The sequence below is a fragment of the Balearica regulorum genome, chromosome 18, assembly GCF_011004875.1.
Source record: "Balearica regulorum gibbericeps isolate bBalReg1 chromosome 18, bBalReg1.pri, whole genome shotgun sequence".
Lineage (NCBI taxonomy): Eukaryota > Metazoa > Chordata > Aves > Gruiformes > Gruidae > Balearica > Balearica regulorum.
In genome coordinates, this window is record NC_046201.1 from 8,878,354 (window position 1) to 8,898,843 (window position 20,490).

The 20,490-nt window shown below is 53.6% G+C and overlaps 2 protein-coding genes across 3 annotated transcripts in view; one reads left to right on the plus strand and one right to left on the minus strand.

Moving 5' to 3' along the window:
- MFSD11 (major facilitator superfamily domain containing 11) overlaps positions 1 to 9,432 on the plus strand; it is a 34,379-nt gene extending 24,947 nt beyond the window's left edge. Inside the window, exons 13-14 of one of the 2 annotated variants that reach the window (XR_012838300.1) lie at positions 289 to 1,628; positions 7,939 to 9,432. Coding sequence is in view for 1 of the 2 variants with exons in the window: in XM_075770946.1 (XP_075627061.1) it covers positions 289 to 430 (142 nt within the window). In the remaining variant the exon portion in view is untranslated. Of the gene's footprint in view, positions 1 to 288; positions 2,320 to 7,938 lie in introns of those variants that run through there. The other variant, XM_075770946.1, reaches the window with a different exon arrangement.
- Positions 1 to 20,490, minus strand: part of ST6GALNAC1 (ST6 N-acetylgalactosaminide alpha-2,6-sialyltransferase 1) — a 282,118-nt gene that overhangs the window by 108,328 nt on the left and 153,300 nt on the right. The window lies entirely within an intron of this gene.

Here is a 20,490-nt window from a genome sequence, read left to right on the forward strand (position 1 = left end):
ATTGCTATTTGTTAAGGTCACTTAGTAAAATTAGCTTCAATTAAGCATCCTTACTAAACGCAGTGGTGACTGCTTTTTGTCAGAGCCACTCATCTTGCGGTAATGCCTGACCTGCAGACTTTGTTATGATTATTAATCCTTGTAAAAAAAACAATTACACAGATAATAACCTGTTTAAAAGAGCCTCACCGCCATACATCATTATTTGTTTTGTGCTCACAGAAGTATAACCGTGGTACCGAGCTTTTGTTTAACAGCTCCGGTGCTGACTGATTATTTCCTCCGTAGCAATAAACCAGCGGGGGCTGCTCGGGGCTGCATGCTGTGCTCCTTTGCCACGGGACCGGGCGCTCGGTGCCAAAAGCAGGAGGCAGCGGAAAGAATCGCAGGCTGCTGGAGTGCCTCTGGCCTGTTCAAGCGGAGTGACTGACGGAGGAAAACACAGGCGGAGGATAGCAGTGAGTGCTCAGCCTTTTCCCTTGCTGCAATTTTTCTGTAGCGCTCATCTGAAATTTGCAGACTTCAGTTTCTAAACTTTCTTCCCATTACACATATACCTATAAAATATCTGTATAGGATATTAATGGCCACCGTTGTGTATTCCTAAGCTCAGCTTGACACAGGGTAAAACCAACACGTTTCTCAGCTGGCACTTCCATTTAGCTGTTGGTTTTTTTCTGTGTAGGTGACCCAGCCTTGCAGCACGATGAAAGTAGCTGCTTTTCCTCCCTGCAGGGCTGGGACTCCTCCTCTGCCTTGGGGGCAGCAGGCTAACAGCATGGGCATTGGGCTGATGCTCTCCCTTGGCACATTAGGGCACACAGCAGGGAATGCTAAACCCGCCAGTACAATGAGCACTTGTGCTGTAATTGGAAGTTTTGGAGAAAGTCGGGCGTGAGTGAGTCTGAAAAATGAGTGTTCGTATTCACATGCCATCCTTACCTCATTGCGGGGTGAAATAGAGCAGCAATCATAGGCAGATCTCAATGACATTTATGAATAATTATAATAATTATACTTCATAAGAGCTTAATTCTGCAAATTCTCAGACGTGTGGGTAAGACGCGAAGTGCTGCTGCCCTTTTGCAGTCAGTGGCAGAGGACAGTGCTCGGTGCCCCGGCGGGCGTTCATCAGTCGGTGTGGAGCAGCGCCTGCCTGCGCTTTCACGCTGGCGCTGCTGTCATTTGATACAGACATAAAAAATGACTGTAGGGGAAGGAAAGGGCATTATGCACACTGGGTTTCATTTCATGCAGAAAGCAATTGGATTTAAAAGTTTGCTAGCTGGTAAAAATATTTATGATGTTCTGCAACAAACAAATAAACCACCGGTCCCAGGGATTGGGAGGGGAGGAGGATGTGAAGTGCTGCAACACTGGAGCTTCGTGTTCGAGACATGCTTCCCGGCTGCGACACCTTTGTGCTGAGGGAGATCCAGGCACGGCGTGTAATGCTGTTAGTTAAGGAAAGTGCCTGTCAGGCTCCAGTGGAGAAGGGCCAGTGACTGACTGTAAATAGCCCTGAGGTCTTCCCAGGGTCGTGTTGCACCATTAAAAATTAAACTTTTTTTCAGATAGTGACAAAGTCTTAAGGTGGCGGGGCAGAAAAAAGGAGTGAGAATACCCTGGTAAGTTCTAAGCAGCCGAAAGCGCGGTTTGATGGTCAATATTTTCATGAGAGGCTATATTTAGTAAGAGTGATAATGTTCCTGGGTCACTGACTGAAACTCTCAAACGAATTTGTTTTGTCTCTGGTGGAATTAAAGGCTTAGGATATCGATAATACTTAGATGCAGAGACTGCTCGATATTTTCTACTGCAAAGTACTGCTGCGAAATACTTGATTTGTTTTTCCTCTGCCAATAAAATCCTCCCCCAAAAAACTTCATGCAGGAGATAAATATTGCAAAACAGGAGAATTTTGAAACGGAAAGTGCAGTGGTATGCCCAAGGCGACAGGCATCCTCATCGGTGGAGCTGGGATTAGCAGTTGGTTGCTCCCAGCTAATCCAGTGCAAATCTCCAGACAGCACTGCTGTCCTGGGAGCTGCTTGTAGCTGTAAAATACAGGATGTCAAATACTGTCCAAAAACTTAACACAAGCCTTCCTGCGCAAGGGTGGGGAAGTGGGATGATCCCACACCCTTCTGGGACGATAAGCAGAGGCAGGTTACAAGCGCTCGAGGGACTCGCTGGCTTGTGAAGCTGTTTGAGGACCTGCAGCAGCAGGGCCTCGGCGAGACACCAGCTCGTCCCTGGCTGGCTCATCCTAGTTCTGCTGGCCCGACTGCTGATGAGAAGGGCGGGCGTTTGGCCAGAGGGGAGCAGAGAGAAATGCACCGTATCCGCTCTGTTTGGCAGCGCTGTGGGAAAACCTCTGCAGAGAAACACCCTGAAATGGGTTTCTGCACCCAGGTGCTGTGAGACAGACCTTTGGGTCTTGCTGGCTTGACCCGGGCGCTCTTGGTGCCGGGGCTGTATGCGAGCGGTGCGTTGCCCTCTGATGAACCCTGCAGAAAGCTCGGTGCATGCTGAGTGCAAAGCAAACCGATTTAACAGGCAGGAGCTAAGGGAAGCAGCCCGGGGGTCTCCAACCCAAAGAACCCAGACTCTCCAAATCCAGGGTCTGGCTCTCCTCCGTGTAGCTGCAGAGGGTGCTCTCTACTCGCGTTGCTCCCGTCCGCCCCGACTGCTCCTGTCCTCCTGCTCTGTGCGGAGCCTCCCCAAGGTGCCCTTTCCGATCTCGCTCCCACCGCCAGAAACTGGCTTTCAATTAAATCCAGCTCAGGTCAGCTGTTGACAAGCAGCCTCCCTTGTAACTTGAGCAGGTTCCCAGCCAGCAGATTCTTGAAATGCATCTTAAAAAGAGAAAGGTTTGGGCTGTGAGCCAAGACAATTTTATTTATTTTTTTTCCCCCCCTTTCTCCTCCTTTCTTCTCTGTAGCAACTCTTTCTGCAGAGCTGTGACTCGGATGGGAGGTTGTGGGCACTGAGAGGTGATAGGGTGTGCGTAATGCTAATTAGCTGTTGTACCTGCACCACTTCCAGCATGTAAAACCCTGATAGACCTAGTTGTCATAATTAATGACCGCAGAAGAAGCAGAAGGGCTCTTAGACCTTGTGCTGGGGGATTTAAGCCAATTTCTAAGTATTAGAAACCAGGAACAGGCTTGATTTGAGGGCAGGTTGTCTCGTGTGTTTTGCAAAGGGTTTCTTGCATCCTCCTGAAGCAGCCAGAACATGATGGATGCTCTGTGGTTCAGGATGTGGGATACAGTTGCTCTCAAATATGGGCTTTTCCGATGGTGTTTCTGCATTCACCTCTGTGTCAATAATTACAATTGCCCTCCTGTCCTGGCTTTAGGCTGAGATAATTTTCTTTCTAGCAGTGGGTATAGTGCTGTGTTTTGGGTTTAGGATGAGAATAATGATAACATGTTGATGGTTTTAGTTGTTGCCAAGCAGTCAAGGACTTTGCAGCTTCTCCTGCTGCCCTGCCAATGTGAAGGTGGGGGGGCTCAAAAAGCTGGAAAGGGACACAGCCAGGACAGCTGGCCCAAACTGGCCAAAGGGATATTCCATACCATATGACGTCATGCTCTGTATGTAACTGCAGCGTTGGCTGAGAGACGGTTTGGCTTGAGAACTAGCTGAGTATTGGTTTTGGGTGGTGAGCAATTCTGCTGTGCATCAGTTGTTTTCTATATTCTTTTATTGTTGTTGTTATTATTCTCTTCCTTTTTTTGTCCTTAAACTGTCTTTATCTCAACCCAAGAGTTTTGCCCTATTTCTTTTTTTTCTTTTTTCTTTTTGATTCTCTCCCCCATCCCACTGCGGGGGGGAGCGAGCAAACGGCTGTGTGGTTGTTTTAGCTGCCTGCCACGTTAAACCACAACGCCTCTGTTAATAAGAAGGTGCTCGATACTATACAGCAGAGATGGAAGATGTGGTTTTTATTTTATTTTTGAGACCTTTGTAGCATACTTTTTACAGAGCAAAAGGAATGATGTTTGCTCTGAGGCGCTAGATGTGAGCAGCCCCATTCTCCTGTTGTCACAGGGCATAAACCTGGAATCACAGATGGGGTGGGAGAAGAATTCCAGCTGAGAGTCAGCAGGAGCCGCTGTCCCTGCTTGAACGGCTGCAGAGGCTGCAGGTCCTGGGTTCAGGGTCAGGTTGGGTGGGAAACCAGGGATCCAGAGAAACTGGGAGATGTGTGGAGCTGACCTCCTCTCCTCTGGGAAGGACTGGATTTTAGAGTGAGTCCTCCTAGCTGTGGAGGAGAGATTTGGAGAGGGGGGAGCCATAGGAAGGGATGGGGAGATGTATTGGTGGGAAATTCATGGCCAGCTGTGAAGCGACTGGTGGACAGGATGCCGGTCTGGATGTGCATTTGAGGATGAGGTTGATCCCAGAAACTTCCTCTACTCTTTGTGTGGTGGCAGCTTCATCCTGTTAGCTCAGGCAGGTGAGAGCCTCAGAGTATTATCCTCCGAGGATATTGTGTGGAATGGGAGGCACTTTGTGATGTTTTTGCATTTAATGGTTTCATTAAATCAGATTCATCAGAAGCCTGGCTGGGGAAAGGGGTTTGTGTGTGACCTCAATAGCACCTTCAGCCTCCCAGTGTGATGGCACAGGCAGCCAGGCTTGGAGCAGTGAAGCTGCAGGGTCCATGCTGGGCCTCACGTGCAGGAGGTGAGGTCCTACCTACCTGCCCTGCTTTTGGGGTGAGGATGTGCAGCAGGAATCGGTCCTGTGGCAGCTGCCTGGCTGTGGGGCATGGTGCCTCTGCAGAGCTCCTGACTGCCTTGGCAAAGCACCTGCAGATGAGTGGGTGGAAACAAGCAGGTGCTAAGAGCCCGAGGGGGGTAAAGGAATCCTTTTCTAGCTGCCTACAGCTGGCAATGAAGTCCTGAATGTAGCAGCATCTCTTCTCCCCAAGGCATCGTTCTTCCACCCACCAAGCTGGACCTGGGGCAGCCCACGGCCAGGCTTAGCTGAGCACCCAGCACTCATGTTGTGCCCTGCTAGGGCTGGCTTGTAGTAGCGCTCGCTGCCAGAGTTTATTGCTCTGTTTGGGCACATACAGCTGCTGACCTGCGTTTGGTTTCCCCCTTATCTAGTGGAGAGACAATTCCAGCCTCTGTAATTAATGAGTCTCTCCTGCCAGGGTCTTGGGTGAAGCATCAGCACAGGAAATTGGCCAGGCTAAGCTGTGTCCGTGCTTGGATCCTGGCTGTAAAGACAGACCTTAGCCAGCTGAGATGAATTGTGGTTTGGTTGCTGAATTAATTTTTCATCTTTGAGTCTAAAGGCAGATGCGGGAATAGCTCCTGTGCAGCCTGAGCTGCACACTTACCATGCTGCTCCTCTGCCTGGGCCCTCATCTGTTGCAAATATCCCATGTGCAACATGGATAAGAAAAGAAAGAATAAGGTTTGTTGGTCTGTATCTGGGCTTTGGTTTTGCAATGGCATTCGGGGACCACTCCAACACCACTCCCCAGGGAGATAGGGTTACAAGATAAGGGGTTAATTTTCAGAGAGCAAGCAGGCTGCTGCTAAAAGTCAACACAACTGCTCTGACCTGAGTTTGTTTAATCTCAGCAGCTCACCCTGGATGTTGATTTTGAGATGCTGTCGGGCTCCCAGGCACAGTGACAGTATGCACTGTGGCCATCGTTTCGGAGAAAAGCCAATTTACTTAGCTTGTAGCGAAGCATAAGGTTAAACATGCAGCAGGCTGCTTATTGTTTAGGGATGACTCCTGCTCCTGTCCCCTCGTGCTCACTGATTGCATCCTTTTGTAGGAACCTGGGTTCTGGCTGAATCCTCTCCACTGCCGTTGGGGTCAGCTGTGAAACCCTTCTCTGGGGCTGGCTGCTGCTGTGCGGTGCAGACGTGTCGCAGGAGCACCAGAGAGCTGAATAAATGACTGTGGAGTTGAATTGCCAATTCTTTGGAGCCATGTCCGTACAACCTGGGCCCTGGCTTTCCGAATGCTGTTGTTGCAATACAAATAATTACGTTGATGTGAAACGGCATGTCCTGTTGCGCAGAGCCGTGCTATGGATCTGTGGGTGGGTTTGTCAGTGAAAATGAACGTGCACTTTAGCTTTGCATCAACTCAGAGGTGCTCATGGACTGCACAGACAGGGGAGTTCTGCTCTCTCACTAGCCAAGGGTTTGTAGATCAGCTGCAAACTCCAAAAGCACAGAGAAACCACAGCTGATGAGAATTGCTGAGAGAGAAAAATCCAGAATCCATCCAGGTGCGGTTTCTGCTTTATTTTCACCTGTTGTGTTCACTTTGGAAGGGAGTAGAGGTAAACTGTGCTGGCCAGGATGGGACATGTCGAGTGGCAGCAGGCAGCTCAGGATGTGGCTCTCAGGCAGAGCAAGCACATGGTCAACACCACCTTCCCCTTCCTGCCGCTGCCCCAGGAGCAGCACTGGGAGATCCTGAAGGGAGGAAGGGAGTAGGACTGGGTTTGGCTTGGTTTTTTGCTCCCCAAAGCCAAATACTCTCTGAAATGCCATGCTGCACAGTAGACTGAGGTCAGGCTCTAGTTGTACGTGGCTGCAGTGCTGTGCTTGAGAGTGACGCCAGTACCAACAGCACAACCCTGTTCCCTGGCAGCAGAAGCAGCAGTAAAGACTTGTGCCTGTAGACAAAACAAGCAAAAACTCCCAAGTGGACTCTGGGTGATGAATGTGTGCGTTTCTTCCCTGCTTTCCTCTCTCTCCTTTACTTTCCCTGCTTCTCCTCTGCCTCCCCTATCACTTTTTTTCTTGCTCCTTCGTTCCCCTGTAGCTACTGCTTGGTAGGTAGCTGTGGTCACATCCATCTCAAAGGTTCAGCAGTGTCATCTCGTGCCGTGTCCATGCGTGGTACAGGTGAGGCAGTCTGGGGAGCTGAGCTCTGAGTTTCTAATCCTGGCTCCTTTGCTGGCCTTAGCCAGGTGCCTTACAGCAGGCAGGCTGGGACCGTTGCTAAAATACCCCACTTCTGGGGCAGCATGAGGCGTGCCGGGTGGATCACGTTCAAGGAAAAAACACTTGAAAATGAATTATTTAGACTTGCTGGCCAGCAACATGCAGCTTCAGTAGCTAGCTCTTCCCTGGGCTGGGAGCGATGTCTGCAGGAGCAGCCCTGCTTTGGGGCTGTGGTGGGACACGCTGGGGGGCAGGCAGGGTTTCCAGGTGTGATACCTGACTTCAGGCAGCCCAAACAAGCTGCCTTCTGCCTCGGAGGGGACTGGGTGTCTGCTGCTTGCCCGCAGCTCAAGGGGCAGCTGGGAGCAGGCGATGCTGCTGGCTGCGCTCGGTTATTTATGGGGGCTGCGTAAGGTAAGTGGGGAGCACCCACCTTCTCTGTGGAAGACGGGCTGAGAGGTTGACCTGCCAGTCGCACCCAGCTCCTGAAAGCCTCGTGGGCGTTAAAACCAATTCTTCACCTTATCAGGACATCTTTTTAGGTGCTGCCTGTGTCCCCAGCCCTGGGAAGAGCTGGGATCCCGTGTCCTATTGCAAGAGCAGCTGAGAGGAGTTTGGCTGCAGGGAAAGGCTGTGATGGTGCCGAGGACACAGGGGACACGGTTGCCTCTGCCTACAGTTTCTTCTGCCCTGGTTGCCTAACTTTTAAGGTGCTTTCGTGTGCCATTGTTGGCAAATAAGGATATTTTGGAGGCTGTTGGATGGCTGGGCAAGGACTGCAGCGGCTTCCCATAGCATCAGTGAATGTCTGCCAGCCCACCGCGAGGGAGGGAGCAGATCTGCTCAAGTTCCCCGAGGAGGAAAGATGCTGAGTGTGTTCAAGGGGAGGGCGGGTTTAAGCCTGTGCATGCGTGAGAGGGAAAGTGCATTTTGCAGAAGTAGCTTTTCCTGGCATTGCAGTTCATCTTGTTAATAAATCTCTTGTAACACCTCCCCACAGAGCCCCTCAAGAAATCTGCTAACCAGGAGAAAGTCGAGATCAAAGATAAGCCTCCTAATCCATTATCAGCAAATGCAATCAGACTCTCCATCTGCTATCAAAGGCCCCTGCAGCCCGACAACTGGGAGGCAGCCATCCGCTGCCTGCCTGCACAGATGCTTGGTCACCGCTGCCCCTCCGCTTGCCTCTCTCTAGATTCAGCCTGGTGTCATCTTAGATTAGTGGGCTTGTGTTCAAAGTCTGTGTCTTCTCTTGGGGAAAAAGCCAGGTAGAGCTGATGGGCTGAAGCACACACCTGCACCTTAGCTGAAAAATAAGCGCTGGGTGGTTTATAGAGCCATGCTCATTTTAGTGCTGTGGGCTCCGGTACAGAAGTAAGAGCCCTCTCTTGGTCAGGGTCGCTTTTGAGAGCGTCTGCAGGAGGAGGAGACAGAGGGGAAACTCTTGCGATGGGTTTTTATTAATGGCATGGGTGGGAGTGCTTGGTTCCTTTCCACCTCCCTCTGTGTTTGAGCTCAGACCCGTTTGGAGGGGAGCAGTGGCAGCCTGGGGTGCGCAGCTCCAGCACATCAGGTCTCTGTAGATGCTCACCGAGGAGAAGTTCTTGCCTTGGGGGAATTCACAGTCTAAGCTGAGGACCCTATTTTGCAGGTAGGGCGCAAAGGTGTTACCTGACTTTTCTACGGCGTTTGAGTGCGGAGCTGAGATTTGCAGGCAGGGGTGTGGTGTGCAGCTTTGTCCTTCCTACAAGACCATCTTTCCTGCCCTCTTACTCCTTGGGTTGGACATCACAGAATCCCGGACTGCCTGAGCTTGGCAGAGACCTCTGGAAGTCATCTGATCTGACCCTCTACTCAAGCGGGTCCACCCACAGCAGGTTGCCCAGGACTATGTCCAGCTGGCTTTTGGATATCTCCAAGGATGAAGACTCCACCACCTCTCTCATCCTCAGGTGCTCAGTGTGGTTTATGGCTGACTCCATGAGCAACATGGCAATCTGGCTCGGGGGGCTGCTCTAGTTGAAGGTGTCTGTGCTCATTGCAGCGGGGTTGGACAAGATGACCTTCAAAGGTCCCTTCCAACCCAAACTATTCTGTGATTCTATGACCCCTTGTGCCCAAGCTGCAGAAGCTTTGCCTCCCTTGGTGGCCCTCATTTGTCCCGGTGGTAGCGATGGAGCAGTAGTGGGACGGTTTGTTGGAGATCTGTCACGACTGCACCAGGCGTACAGCCGCGTGGGCACATTTCGGTCTGTGCCAACCCCATCGCGCTTTTCCCGCTGGCCACATGTTAAGGTTTGGGAACCTGGTAACGGTTCCTACTTCTTTCTCTATTCCTATTTCCTTTGAAATAGTCATTATTCAAAATAAAAACCTGTCCCAGGTAATTTCAGGATTCAACTTGCTGCACAAAATGAGCAAAGGAGTGAAAATAACAGCGGGTAAAGAATGGTTTAATTTAGTAACTCATTTTCTATAAAGTAATTATTTTTTTTTTCTAAAAACCTGGGATTTGCTAAAAGTATCACAATTACTATTTTCATTATGGCTACAGAATGGAGGCGCTCGTTTAATTAGCAAACATTTGGCATGCCTCTAAATAGGCTTTTAATTACATTAAAAGGACACTGTCAAGGTGTCTTTCATCATTTTTAATAGACCTGGATTCCCCCCCCCCCCTCGCAGTTGGATGCAACTGTTTGGGTTTGATTGGCTGTTTCAGACAAAACCTGGAGAAACTGTTTCCCTAGAAAAGAGAAATGAAAGGCTCGTTTGTCTGTTCGGAGCTGAGCTGTGGTCCTCTCGCCGCCTCTGTTTCTCCACTTGCTGGTAGCCTGCTTTGCAGCGTGCTGCAGGGAGGTGGGATCCCTGCACCCACGGCTCATTGCCCAGGGACCCTTTGGCCTTGGTGGCACCTCTCCTGCCCCAGCCAGCCCCAAGAGTCACCCCACGCTGTACACCCTGTGCTAAACCAGCAGGTTTTGCCCCATAAATCCCCCATGTGTTGTTCCCGGCCCCTCCCTGGTGAAGCAGATGCCGGTACTACAGCCTTACTGCTCCCAGCTGCTCCGAGGAGTAGCTCTCCTAATAAATCACTAGTGCTCTAACTGAGCTTGATGTGAGCTCCCGGAGGAAACTCAGCTCTGGGTGAGTTCCCCAGGCTCCTGCTTGCCTTCAGATACGCGGTGTGCTCCTTCCGCGGGCTGCAAGATGTTGTTGGCAGGGGCCAAACCTGATTAACCCTGGCCGGTGGCGGGGTGCTGCTTGTCCCCTGCCCGGTGCTGGGGAGGCTGGGCATGCCCGTGCTGTTGGTAAATGATAAATGAGGCTCTGAGCAGCAGCCCCAAGCGTGGCAGAGGCCGTTCGTCTGCATCCCCCTGGCAGGAGCTCAGGTTCCTGGCCCCGTTTTGGGGAAGGCTCTCTAATTGAAATAGATGGAAGTTGCTGCAGGCAGAGGCAGCCTGGCGTGAGCAAAGGCTTCCCGGGGTGCCCCCAAAGGGCAAGAAATAACAGCAAACCCGGGGGGGGGGTTGTGGGGGGGCAGTGCCGGTGGCAATTCCCAGCCCTGTGGGGATGTGTGACATGGGGGGTGGCACCGGGGCTGGCTGGGGACACGTGCTGGTCCTCTCTGCCCGCCTCTGAGCCGTGTGTCTGCTGTGCTCCTTGTGCCTCTTACGGGCTGAGCAACCGGACTGAGACGCCTCTGGTTTCATTTCTGCTTGTGTTTCAGTCATCATTACTGTCCTCTGAGGAGAAGGAGCTGCAGGGAATTAAAATATCTAGCATCTTTGCTTTAATATTATTGACTTTCTGCTCTGCCTGGTGCTGGCAGGGTTCCCTGTGGCCAAATCCTCCCCCAGCATGGTCTGAGTACCTCCTCTTGGGTTCCTCAAATTTTCCCCTTCTTTTTCTCCTCCACCCCATCCACCACCTGCCCGTTCTTCTTCCGGCTCCCCCACACAGTCCTCCTCCTGCGGTGACTGCCACCCCCCACGTGGCCTTGACCCCAAAGCAGATGGAGATGCGGAGCAGTGGGGAGCTGTGGGAGCCCAAGCTGGGCAGCAGAGGAGCCATGGCCTTTCCTCCATCCCTCTTGCTGGAAGGAATTGCTGCACAGCTCATCCACCCACCTTTCTGAAAGGGAAGCGATGCCCCTTCCTGCCTCCCGCCTCGGCACCAGCTCCAGTTTCCAGGGAGACAGCCGCTGGGAAAGCGCTGGAGCTGGCAGGATCGCACAGCTCCACGTCAGGCAGTGGGTACCCCAGGGGTCCCCTCCGCCCCAGCCTGTTTCTCACCCGGGGGGGACAGAGGGACCCGCTCCCCCAGGAGCAGCTCCTGTCCGTTTGTCCTGCTCGGTGTCGCTGTGTGACAGTTGCTGGGCGGAGGGGACAGTGCTGCAGGAGCTGCCCCTTTCCTGCGTCCCTCCTCGGGGCCATAAAGCCTCTTTGCTTTGCAGGAGTGGGGCCAGAGAGGGGTGCAGGAGCGGGGTCATGGTGGGAGCAGTGCTGCTGTGCTGCCTCCGTGACTGTCGGTGTCCCCTCTGCCCAGGGGTGCCTGTCCCCTGGAGCTACTGGGGGGGTGGATGCTGGGATGGAGGGGTAAAATCCAGCCTGGGCTGGTGCCCTGCGAATGTGGCTGCCCCGATGCTGCTCTGTGCCCCGTCCCTGGTGTCCTGGGGACCTGAGGTCCCCAAAGTGTAACCTGCACATCAGCTTCATCCCCACACCCACCACTGATGGAGAAGTGGAGCAAATGGTTGTGAATAACTATGATCACGGCTTTGCAAGGCTTCCATAAAATATGAATGCATGATAACATCTACATAAATTATTCAAGATAATCAGCACAGGGGATATTTCCCTGGCAATTTCATGTGGGCTCCTGGAGCTTGATTGTCCCACCCGCTGGGTATGCAGCAGAAAGGGAAGGTCCTGGGCATCCCAGGTCTTCCAGCTCCTCCCGTCGCTCTCCTTAGATTAGAAACTGTTCTCCCTCCTGCCTCGATGCACTTTCCCCCAGCTCCCAGCACTATTAACACCTCTAATTAGAGCTGCTTATTGATGTACTGCTGTTTGTCTAAGTGCAGCTGATCAAGGCAGAGAAGCTATCAAGCCTAAAAGTGAATTGCACCTCCCTGCCTTGCAGTGCAGCAGCCTGCACGCCCGACACGGTGCTTCTCAGGTCTGGGGGACCAAGGAGAAAAGAAGCAGGATAGGGAGGAAAGTGCAGAATAAGCGTGTGCTGCCGGCCAGCCGCGACTGTGCCTTGTGTCTGTGCAAGCGACTGCAGGTAATCCTGGCGTTTTCCTCGCTGGCAGTCGTTACACGAGCGTGCTGTGCACGCAGCATCCCTCCGGAGAAAGGTGTCCCTCGCGTGCATGCCTGTATTCAGTGTTGCCCCACAGGGAAAATACCCATCGGTGGAGCGGGTGCTCCGAGGCAGAGGTGTTTCTTTTGGGTGCTTACAGAAATACCTGCCCCGTGGGGTCACAGGAGCTGAGCACCCAGAAAGCAGGCCCAGCACCTGAGGATGGATGGATGGATGGATGGATGGATGGATGGATGGGTGCTCGCTGCAGGAGAGCCCTGAGCACAGGGAGCTTGTGGGTGTGAGCGTGGGGGCAGGATCCAAAACTTCCAAAGCAGCTGAGCATGGGGGTCCCCCCTGCAGCTGGGGTGCAGGGGGACACGGTCCTGTTCTCCCAGCACAAGTACCTTAAAGTGCCTGGATGTTTGCACCTCCGTAACACCACCCCCAGACGAGAGCAATTCCCGGTGCTGAGGCACTGTCCGAGGACGCGGCGGGTACTGGTGTAACTGGTGTAGGGACGGAGAAAGGAAGGTTAACGCAGCACCGTGAGAACAGGCGTTTGGACTCTGCCTCCTGCCAGCGGCTGGGCAAGAGCCGGTGCGGTGACCTGCACACACCGAGGCAGCTTTCCTGATCTCCTCGCCTTGCTTTGAACCCGCCGGCTCCTCCCGGAGCGCGCGCACTGGCGGGGGAAGGTGGCTCTTGGCTGCAGGGCCAAGCAACCGGGCGCTGCAGGAGGCAGGATGCCGGCTGTCCCTAAAGCATGGCGACCCCCCGGCACCTCTAACCATCAGACATCCTGGGGACAAGGTGGAGAGAGCGATGCGCTCCAGAAGGAGCGGTTCCCTTCCCCCTCGCCGTCGGGTTTTATTAATTCCTCACGCGGTGAAGTCTCTATTAATAATGGCTCTAGGATCTGGCTGGTAAGCTGGGTAATGAGATTCTCTACCTGCTGTTCCTGTGCTGCTGTGATTGTGTTTGGAGGACAAAATTCTATGTGGATTAATTAAAATGAAAAACAAAAGGGAAAAAAGGGGTTTGTTTGAATTATTTACTAGTTTCCATGAGACAAAGCAGTAATTGGAAGTGTCTTATTGCAGGTGTTTGGAGGGGGGGACGCTCCCTCCTCCGAGCGAGGAGCGAAGTCTGGTTATTTACTGGTGTTGGAGGAAATTTATCAATCCTCACGAATGCCGAGCACAGCTCCAATTGCTCCTCAATTTCCTGATTGTGATTTTCTCCTCTTGGTTTTGGAAATTCAGAAGAGACAGGCTCCGAGACAGCTTTGACGTGGGTGAATGTGGGAACACACGCTCCGCCAGCAGCGCGTTCTTCCCTCGTCTGTAAGTAAATGTAAGGGAAAAAACCCCGACCATCACGCCCTGAGGAGCTGCCTGTTCCCAGTTGGCTTTCCATCCCCACCAGCATCCCTCCGGGTCACATGAATGTCACCACGTGCCCCTTTCTGGATGCCCATCGTGCTGGGGAGATCCTGAGCCTGAAGCAAGGGGAATCCCCCCGGGATGGAGACAAGTGCCCCCTGGGGCTGGCTGAGGGCTCGTCCCCAACGGACACGTCTGGGACCCTCCCCCATGGCTGGATCTGACCCCAGGGAAAACCCGTCCCACCGCATCGGGGTCCCGTGGCCGAGGTGGCTTCAGCCCGGCCGGGCTCTGCCGGGGTGGGGATGGAGGGCTGGTGTGAAACCGGGTGTCGAGAGCCTTCTTCCTCCACAGACCCTCTTGGCTGATGGATCAGCAGTGTTTTAGGGAATTGCTCTGTGCTTTTACTGCTCTGTTACTCAACTGCTGTTCCCCCGATTGCCTCCATCTGTCTCCTCTCAACCAAGGTCCTCAGGAGCCACCTAAGTGACTTCAAAGGGAGCAGGACTTGTTTGAGATTGAGTTTTGCATTCCTCAGCCTCTGTGGCGGAGTGCCTGGTGACCTCATCTCCGGCTCCTGCAGCAGCTCACCTTCACCGGTTCGTCTATAGGAGAAGAATGATAGACAGAAAGAAAAATGAAAGAAAATGGTGCAAAAAATTCCATTTAGTAATATACGGTGTGATCAATATTCCTTTGTCTCCATATTCAAATTGTGAATCCTGCTGAGGAGAAACAGGTGGAGCTGCCGTGGTGGAGATGAGAAGTTAATCTTTAAAGCCAATAAAGATCTAGGACAGTGTAATTGCTTTAAGATTTGGTACTTCAGACTATTCAAACTTTCAATTTTTAACCCAACGACCTAGATCCTTGGCAATGCAGATGAGTCAAGATGAGGAGCAATGACACCTTGCTGTCCTGGAGAAAAGCCGTGGTGATGCTGTGCACCCTGGGATGCGGACCCTCGGGATCGCTCACGGCTCAGGGGTGGCAGGGGACACACGGGGGACGTGTGGGAGCTGGGTACTGCCTGTCCCCAAAGGAACAGGGGGAACAGAGGTGGTGAAGAGCGGGATGGGAAAGGATACAGGGAAAGGTGAAGGAGAATGCACAACCGGCATGGCAGGACAGGATTTGGCTGGGGGTTGGTGTTCATGAGGGTGGGTTTTGGCAGGTCCAGGCTGTGGCTGTGACGCAGGATTGCCCGGCTTCAGGAGCTCCCCTTTGCCTCTCTCCTGAGCAGGGATGCTGCTATTGCCCTGTGCATCTGCCTCTGCTGAGCACCCCCCCGTTGCACCCCGCAGCTGTGGGTGGTGGGAGTGCGGGGGCTCTCGCGGCCTCCATCCATGACGGCAGATCCACCCCGGGGCATCGAGGCTGGAGGAGGCAGAAACACCTTTCTCTCTTCTCCATTGTCCCCGCTGGGGCAAAGGGACAGGAGGCCATCCTGAAAGCAAGCCACGCACGGAAGCAAAGCAAACGAAGCAGCTAATTACAGGTGGTTATTCACCAAGGAGATTACTGGGGCTGGGGGCTGGGGGAGAGGGCTGCGACGGCTCCACATCCCTTGCGGGAAGCTCAGCCCAAGCTCCCGGACCCGTGCAAGGACTGGTCCCTTCGGGTGGCGGGGGAACAGGCACGCCGGGAAAGGTCCGGGGGGGTTAGGGGGTTAGATATCCTTTCCCAACAGCAGTTACCTCCTGGGAACACAAGCCCTGCCAGGTTGCTGCCTGTGCTGCTGCCCACGGTCCAGGCAGCCGAAGGGCGGGCAGGAGCAGCGCGGTGGGGAGGGCACCCCCGTGCTCCCCGGATATGCCCACGAGGTTTTTTGAGAAGGGCACCCCCAGATGCTCAGCGGGCGTGAAAGCCGCCCCATTTTCAGCCCAGACTAACGTTCTTGCTGTGGATGCAAAGACCTGGGTCTTGCTCCAGGCACTCTCTAGGAGAAGGTGGATCAGCCCTAACGGAGGTTGGCAAAGCACAGCACCCTTTCCCTTCCCTGCTGGGAGGCGGGCAGAATTACATCCCAATCTTTTCTGCTGTTGTGATTTTACAGTGTTTATATGGGCAGGAAGCACATTAGCGATGAGGTAGATCATTATGTGCTTACATTATCAGCAGTAAAGCAAAGTCGCTTTTAATTCCTAATTCCCCCATTGTCTGACACATTTCTCTGTGAGTTTTCTACCCGTCCATTTTTTTTTTTCCCTGGGTCTCCACTAATAGAAATTGCTTTGTTGTTAAACTCAATTTCACTCTTGACTGGATTGAAATATGCTTATTTCCCTTCTAAAATAATAATAATAATAAAAATCTAAAATGATTTCCACTCATTGTATATGAAAAGTGAACATTTTTCTTCATATGGCGTATCAGGTTTAAATGTCTGAGGGTTTCAGAGGTTTATTTTTTAATGGTCTAATTGCATGATCTCAGCCCATAGCTGGGGGCTTTCCAATTGTTGCTTTATGAATTTGAATAAGTCAGGACAATATATGATTTCCTGGGTGATTTTTGAAGTCTTTTGGCAGACAATGAGACTTCTCCCAGTCCATCCGAAGAGTGGAGGCAGTAGGATGCTCAGCAGCCTTCAGCATAGCTAGGGCTGGCGGGCACCCAAAGAAATCACCTCGAGCATCTCCCTGGAGAGGTCTGTGGGTTGATGCCTCCTCCTCAGCCCCTGGCTGCTCCGTGCTCGGAAAACCCCCAGCACCACCAGCTCCGGGGGCTGTGCCCTGTGCCTGCAGCTGACCTGACTTTCTGGATGGGGCTGAGAGGGTGAGGAAGGTGCTGGTGGGTCCCAGGGTCTACCAGGTGCTTTGTGTTAAGAGAGAGGCTTGATAACAAGAGCTGCCTGTGCTCAGTATCTGTCTCCATCAGTGCTGGGCTTGGTGGGATCCTGCTGCCGTGAGTTTTGGGGCTGCTGAGGTGCAGTAGCTTGGCTGAGCCCTGTGACAGACAGGCCTGGGCAGCATCCAGAGCCTGGGAGGGGGTCCATTCCCCCTGTTACTGAAGGGGTGACTGGAAGGAAGGCTCAGCAGGAGGTAGGAACCCCCAAATCCAGCTGGAGGTTCCTGATGTCCTTGCTTCAATGAGAGTACCCTGAGAGGGATCCTCAGCCCATGCTGGGCTCCCCTGCTCTCCCCCTTCCACCAGTTGCATCCAAAGCAGGACAGTGGAGGGACCCTGCTTGAGGCCTGATCCTGCCATGCCCGGTCCCCAGCACAGAGGCAGCCCGAGCATCCCCAAAATGCAGCTCTCCCAGTGAGATGCGGCTCAGTTCATTACTGGAGTGAAGCGCTGGCGTTTCTGCCGGGCTCTGGTGTGGTAGGACCATCACCTCCTGCATCTCCTCCTGCCAGCCCCTGGGGACCAACACCAGCAACGGCTGAGCGCTTTTCCCTGTTACCTGTGGGATAAGGGGAGTGAGACGCCCGGGCCAGTGTTGCAGAGACACCACGCGTGAATGCTCCCTTTGTGGGTAATGGATGGGTGTTAGTAGGCAACAGGGGAGTCTGTGGAGCCCCGGCTGCTGGTGGGGCTGTGTCACCTCCCTGGTTATAATGGTACAGGCTCTGCACCCTCCTCCCTGGGGACAGACAGGGTGAGAGCAATGGAACTGCTGTGGGACATCCCTGGGATGCGGCAGCCCAGGCAGCACCGGTGGAGAGCCGGGGTTTCGTTAGCCAAGGGGTAAGTGAAGGAGCGGGACGGGTTTATGAGATGTGAAATGAAATGCATGGCTCCCGTTGCAGAGCAATGCGCTCGCTGCCTGGCTGCAGAGCTGTGCTTGCTCATCAGCAGGAGAAGTGCTTTGCCTGGGGTACGGCAGTGTTTGGGGGTAACTTTGGGGGCTGCCTTGGCTGAGACAATGGAGCTTCTCTCCCCTTTGATGGGATGCACGGGATGGGGTGGGGAAGACGTGCCCACAGGTCCCCTTTGGGTGCTTGGACTGTGGCTGCTGGGCTTGGGGACACCCTGCACACGGGGCAGAGGCAGCAAACTCCTGGCAAACCCCAGCAGAAGGGCCGTGAGCACCATGTGGCAGCGGCAACTCTCCTGCAGTAATTAAAAGGCTGGAGAGTTCTTGCTCTCCTAACTCCTGACTTTATTTTCTTTAATTACAGCTGAAGCTTGATGTGCCTTGTCCCTCTTAATTTGGCTAATGCTGGTGCAAGCCTTCCAGCAGCTAACCGTGGTGACTCCCAGCTCTGGCACTCCCCGGATACGTTGCAGGGGGTGTAGGTGTCCTGCCCAGGCTTCCCGAGCTCACTTTGGGCTGTCGATATGAGCCCTGAGCCCCTGCGTAAGTCCATGCCCGTGCGGGAGGCTGTTGTAGGGGGAGTTACAAGGTCTCCCTTCTCACCAGCCTTGTGGTGCACCATCTTGCATCGTTCTTCTTTCTTGAGCTGAAACACTTCTCCAAATTGCGCATGTTGATGCCACCAGGTTTGGTGGCGATGTCATTTGGCTGAGCCTTGGGGCCGCGGGGGTATAAATTCCTCGTCGGGATGGCTGGGGGGGCACTGGTGGTCCCTTGAGACCCCCTGTATGGGGAGGCAGCGCTTGCCTTAGGAGCTCAGTGTAACGCACTAATAAGCCTGTTTTTCTTTGCGCCCTCCCCTGCGCGATGTCCTTTCGATGCTAATCCAATGGCTGAGCAACGCAGTGTCCTCCCCAGACCGTGCTGCGCTGGAAAACGCTGCTCAGCTGAGTGTGACAGCAAGGCAGAGGAGGAAGCAAACCTGAACTGGCAGCTTGGAGAAGTCTGCCTGGCAAAGGGACAGATCCAGCCCTTGGCTGACTACTTTTTTTTTTGTGGTTTTTTTTTTGTCTGTTTTTTTTTGGGGAGGTGTCTGGATCCAACCCAGAACGTGCTGCCCTGTCCCCTTCCCAGCAGAGGCTCTCTGGGGCGGTTTAGCCTCAAACAACCTCACCCAAAGGGAGGATGCTCTCTTCCCCTTGGGAGCTGTGGTTCAGCATCTCCCATTCTCCCAGCTGCTCTCGTTTCCCCAGGGCTCGGTCCCTTCTTGTTGCCCCTTCCCTGCCCGGGCTGGAGCTGGGCAGAGCTGCCCAGTGCTGTCACCGCTGCGTCTCTGTTCCCCGTGGGTGAATTGCAGCCCTGTTAATGCGCTGCGGGGATACGAATACATCTCGCTAATCTGCTGTACAGCTCTCCCTCTGTCTTTAATTTTTAATTGCTGCTCTTGTTTCCTCTGGGCATCTCCCTTTGCAGCAGGGCAGTCAGGAAACCTTTCTGACCGATAATGCTGGTTCAGGCTTTCCTTTTACCTTTTGTGTTTTCTTCTTGGTGAAGCCAGGGTCATTGCTGTTTTTAATTAACACGGTAAGAAAAATGCACTCATTTCTTTCTCCAAGAAGAGAAAGGGAAACTCAGCTTCCCTTCTGCTCTCAAAACACATAATCCTATTGGGACCTGAGGTGTGATCCTTACCTCTATTATTTTCCTCTGCTGTAAGTGAATTAGCAGTTAATGGAAGTGAAGCATCCACTGTGCTGACAGGCTTGCAAAGGCAGGAGCTTCCCGAATTCCCGACGCAGGGCTGTGCTGATGCTGCCCTGTGCTGACAGGAGCCGTAGGATCCCATGTCTGACCTGGCTGTGCACCCCCAGCCGGTACCCGAGCACCGGAGCTGTACGTCCTGTGCTGTGCTACCAGCACGGCGGGCTGCAGCGCTCCGTGGTGATTGCAGCCGCAGCCCGGCCAGGATTGCGATGCTGCTCCTGCTCCCCGAGCAGCACGGAGCGATCCGGTGAGCTGGGAGAGCCCGGCCTGACTGCTGAGGGCTGCAACCAGCCTCCAACCCTGCCCGATCTGTGTCCAGGGGATGCTGCTGGCTCTGGCCTTTCGGCTGTGCAGAAGCGCTGTGCCTCAGTGCTGGGCTCCCAGCTGCTGTCCTAGGGAAGCAGGGGCAGAGAGCAGTGTCTGCCTGGGGTTACGTTGCACCCCACCAAGACCTCAGCCGTGCAGACAGCCCCAGGGACCCTCCTGGTGGGTAAAACACCCCCCAGGGTAGTGTCAGTGACCTCTCGCAGCTGCCTTTTAGCTGAGCAGCACTTCTGGTTTTCAAGCTTCGAAGGGAAACGTTGCATCTTCTGGAGGCTGCAGTCGCAGGGGACTCTAAGACAGCAGACGAGCCTTTAACACCCATGGCTTCAGTGCTCTGGCAGCAGCAAGGCCATCTGTGCTGCTTGCTGCTGGAGGTGTTCCATCGGCCACGGACCCCCCCGGTTTCTCTTGGTCCCTTTCAGTGGTCTTGGAGACCCAGGTGGCTCCTGGGCTCCCTGAGGGTGGGGATGCAGAGGTGGCCTTAGGACACTGCCGTCCCCTCCCTGCTCTTTGCCCGCCGCCCTCTCCAAACGCTGACATAGGAGCACATTTAGGGCTGTTTTTGCTGCCCCTGGGGATAAGCAGAAAGCCTCGATGCATCGCAGGGGTGGAGCGGGGCTGCCTGTATGGGCACCACAGCCCTGTGGGAGCCCCCCGGACAGCGAGAGCGCGTCACAGCGCTGGCAGGCAGCTCCGCACCGGTGAGGCGGCTGGTGATGCTCACTGGCGCGGGAGATCGGTACCAGGCTCAAAGCCTTTCCGCCTTGTTGCTACAGAGATGGACAGAGGCGTGAATGCAGTAATTGAGGCTGAGCCAGCGATGGAGCTAAGTTGTTTTATATCAATAAAGAGCGCCTTGTACCCAGCAATGTCGCTTGAGGGGGACGGAGAAGTTACTGTGACTAAGTGATCTTATGCCCAAAGCATTTGGGCATTGCAGCTCATGCAATCAAATTATATTTCTTATCTCAAGGGCAAAATTGTGTGCAGGGAGAACTTGAGAAAGTAG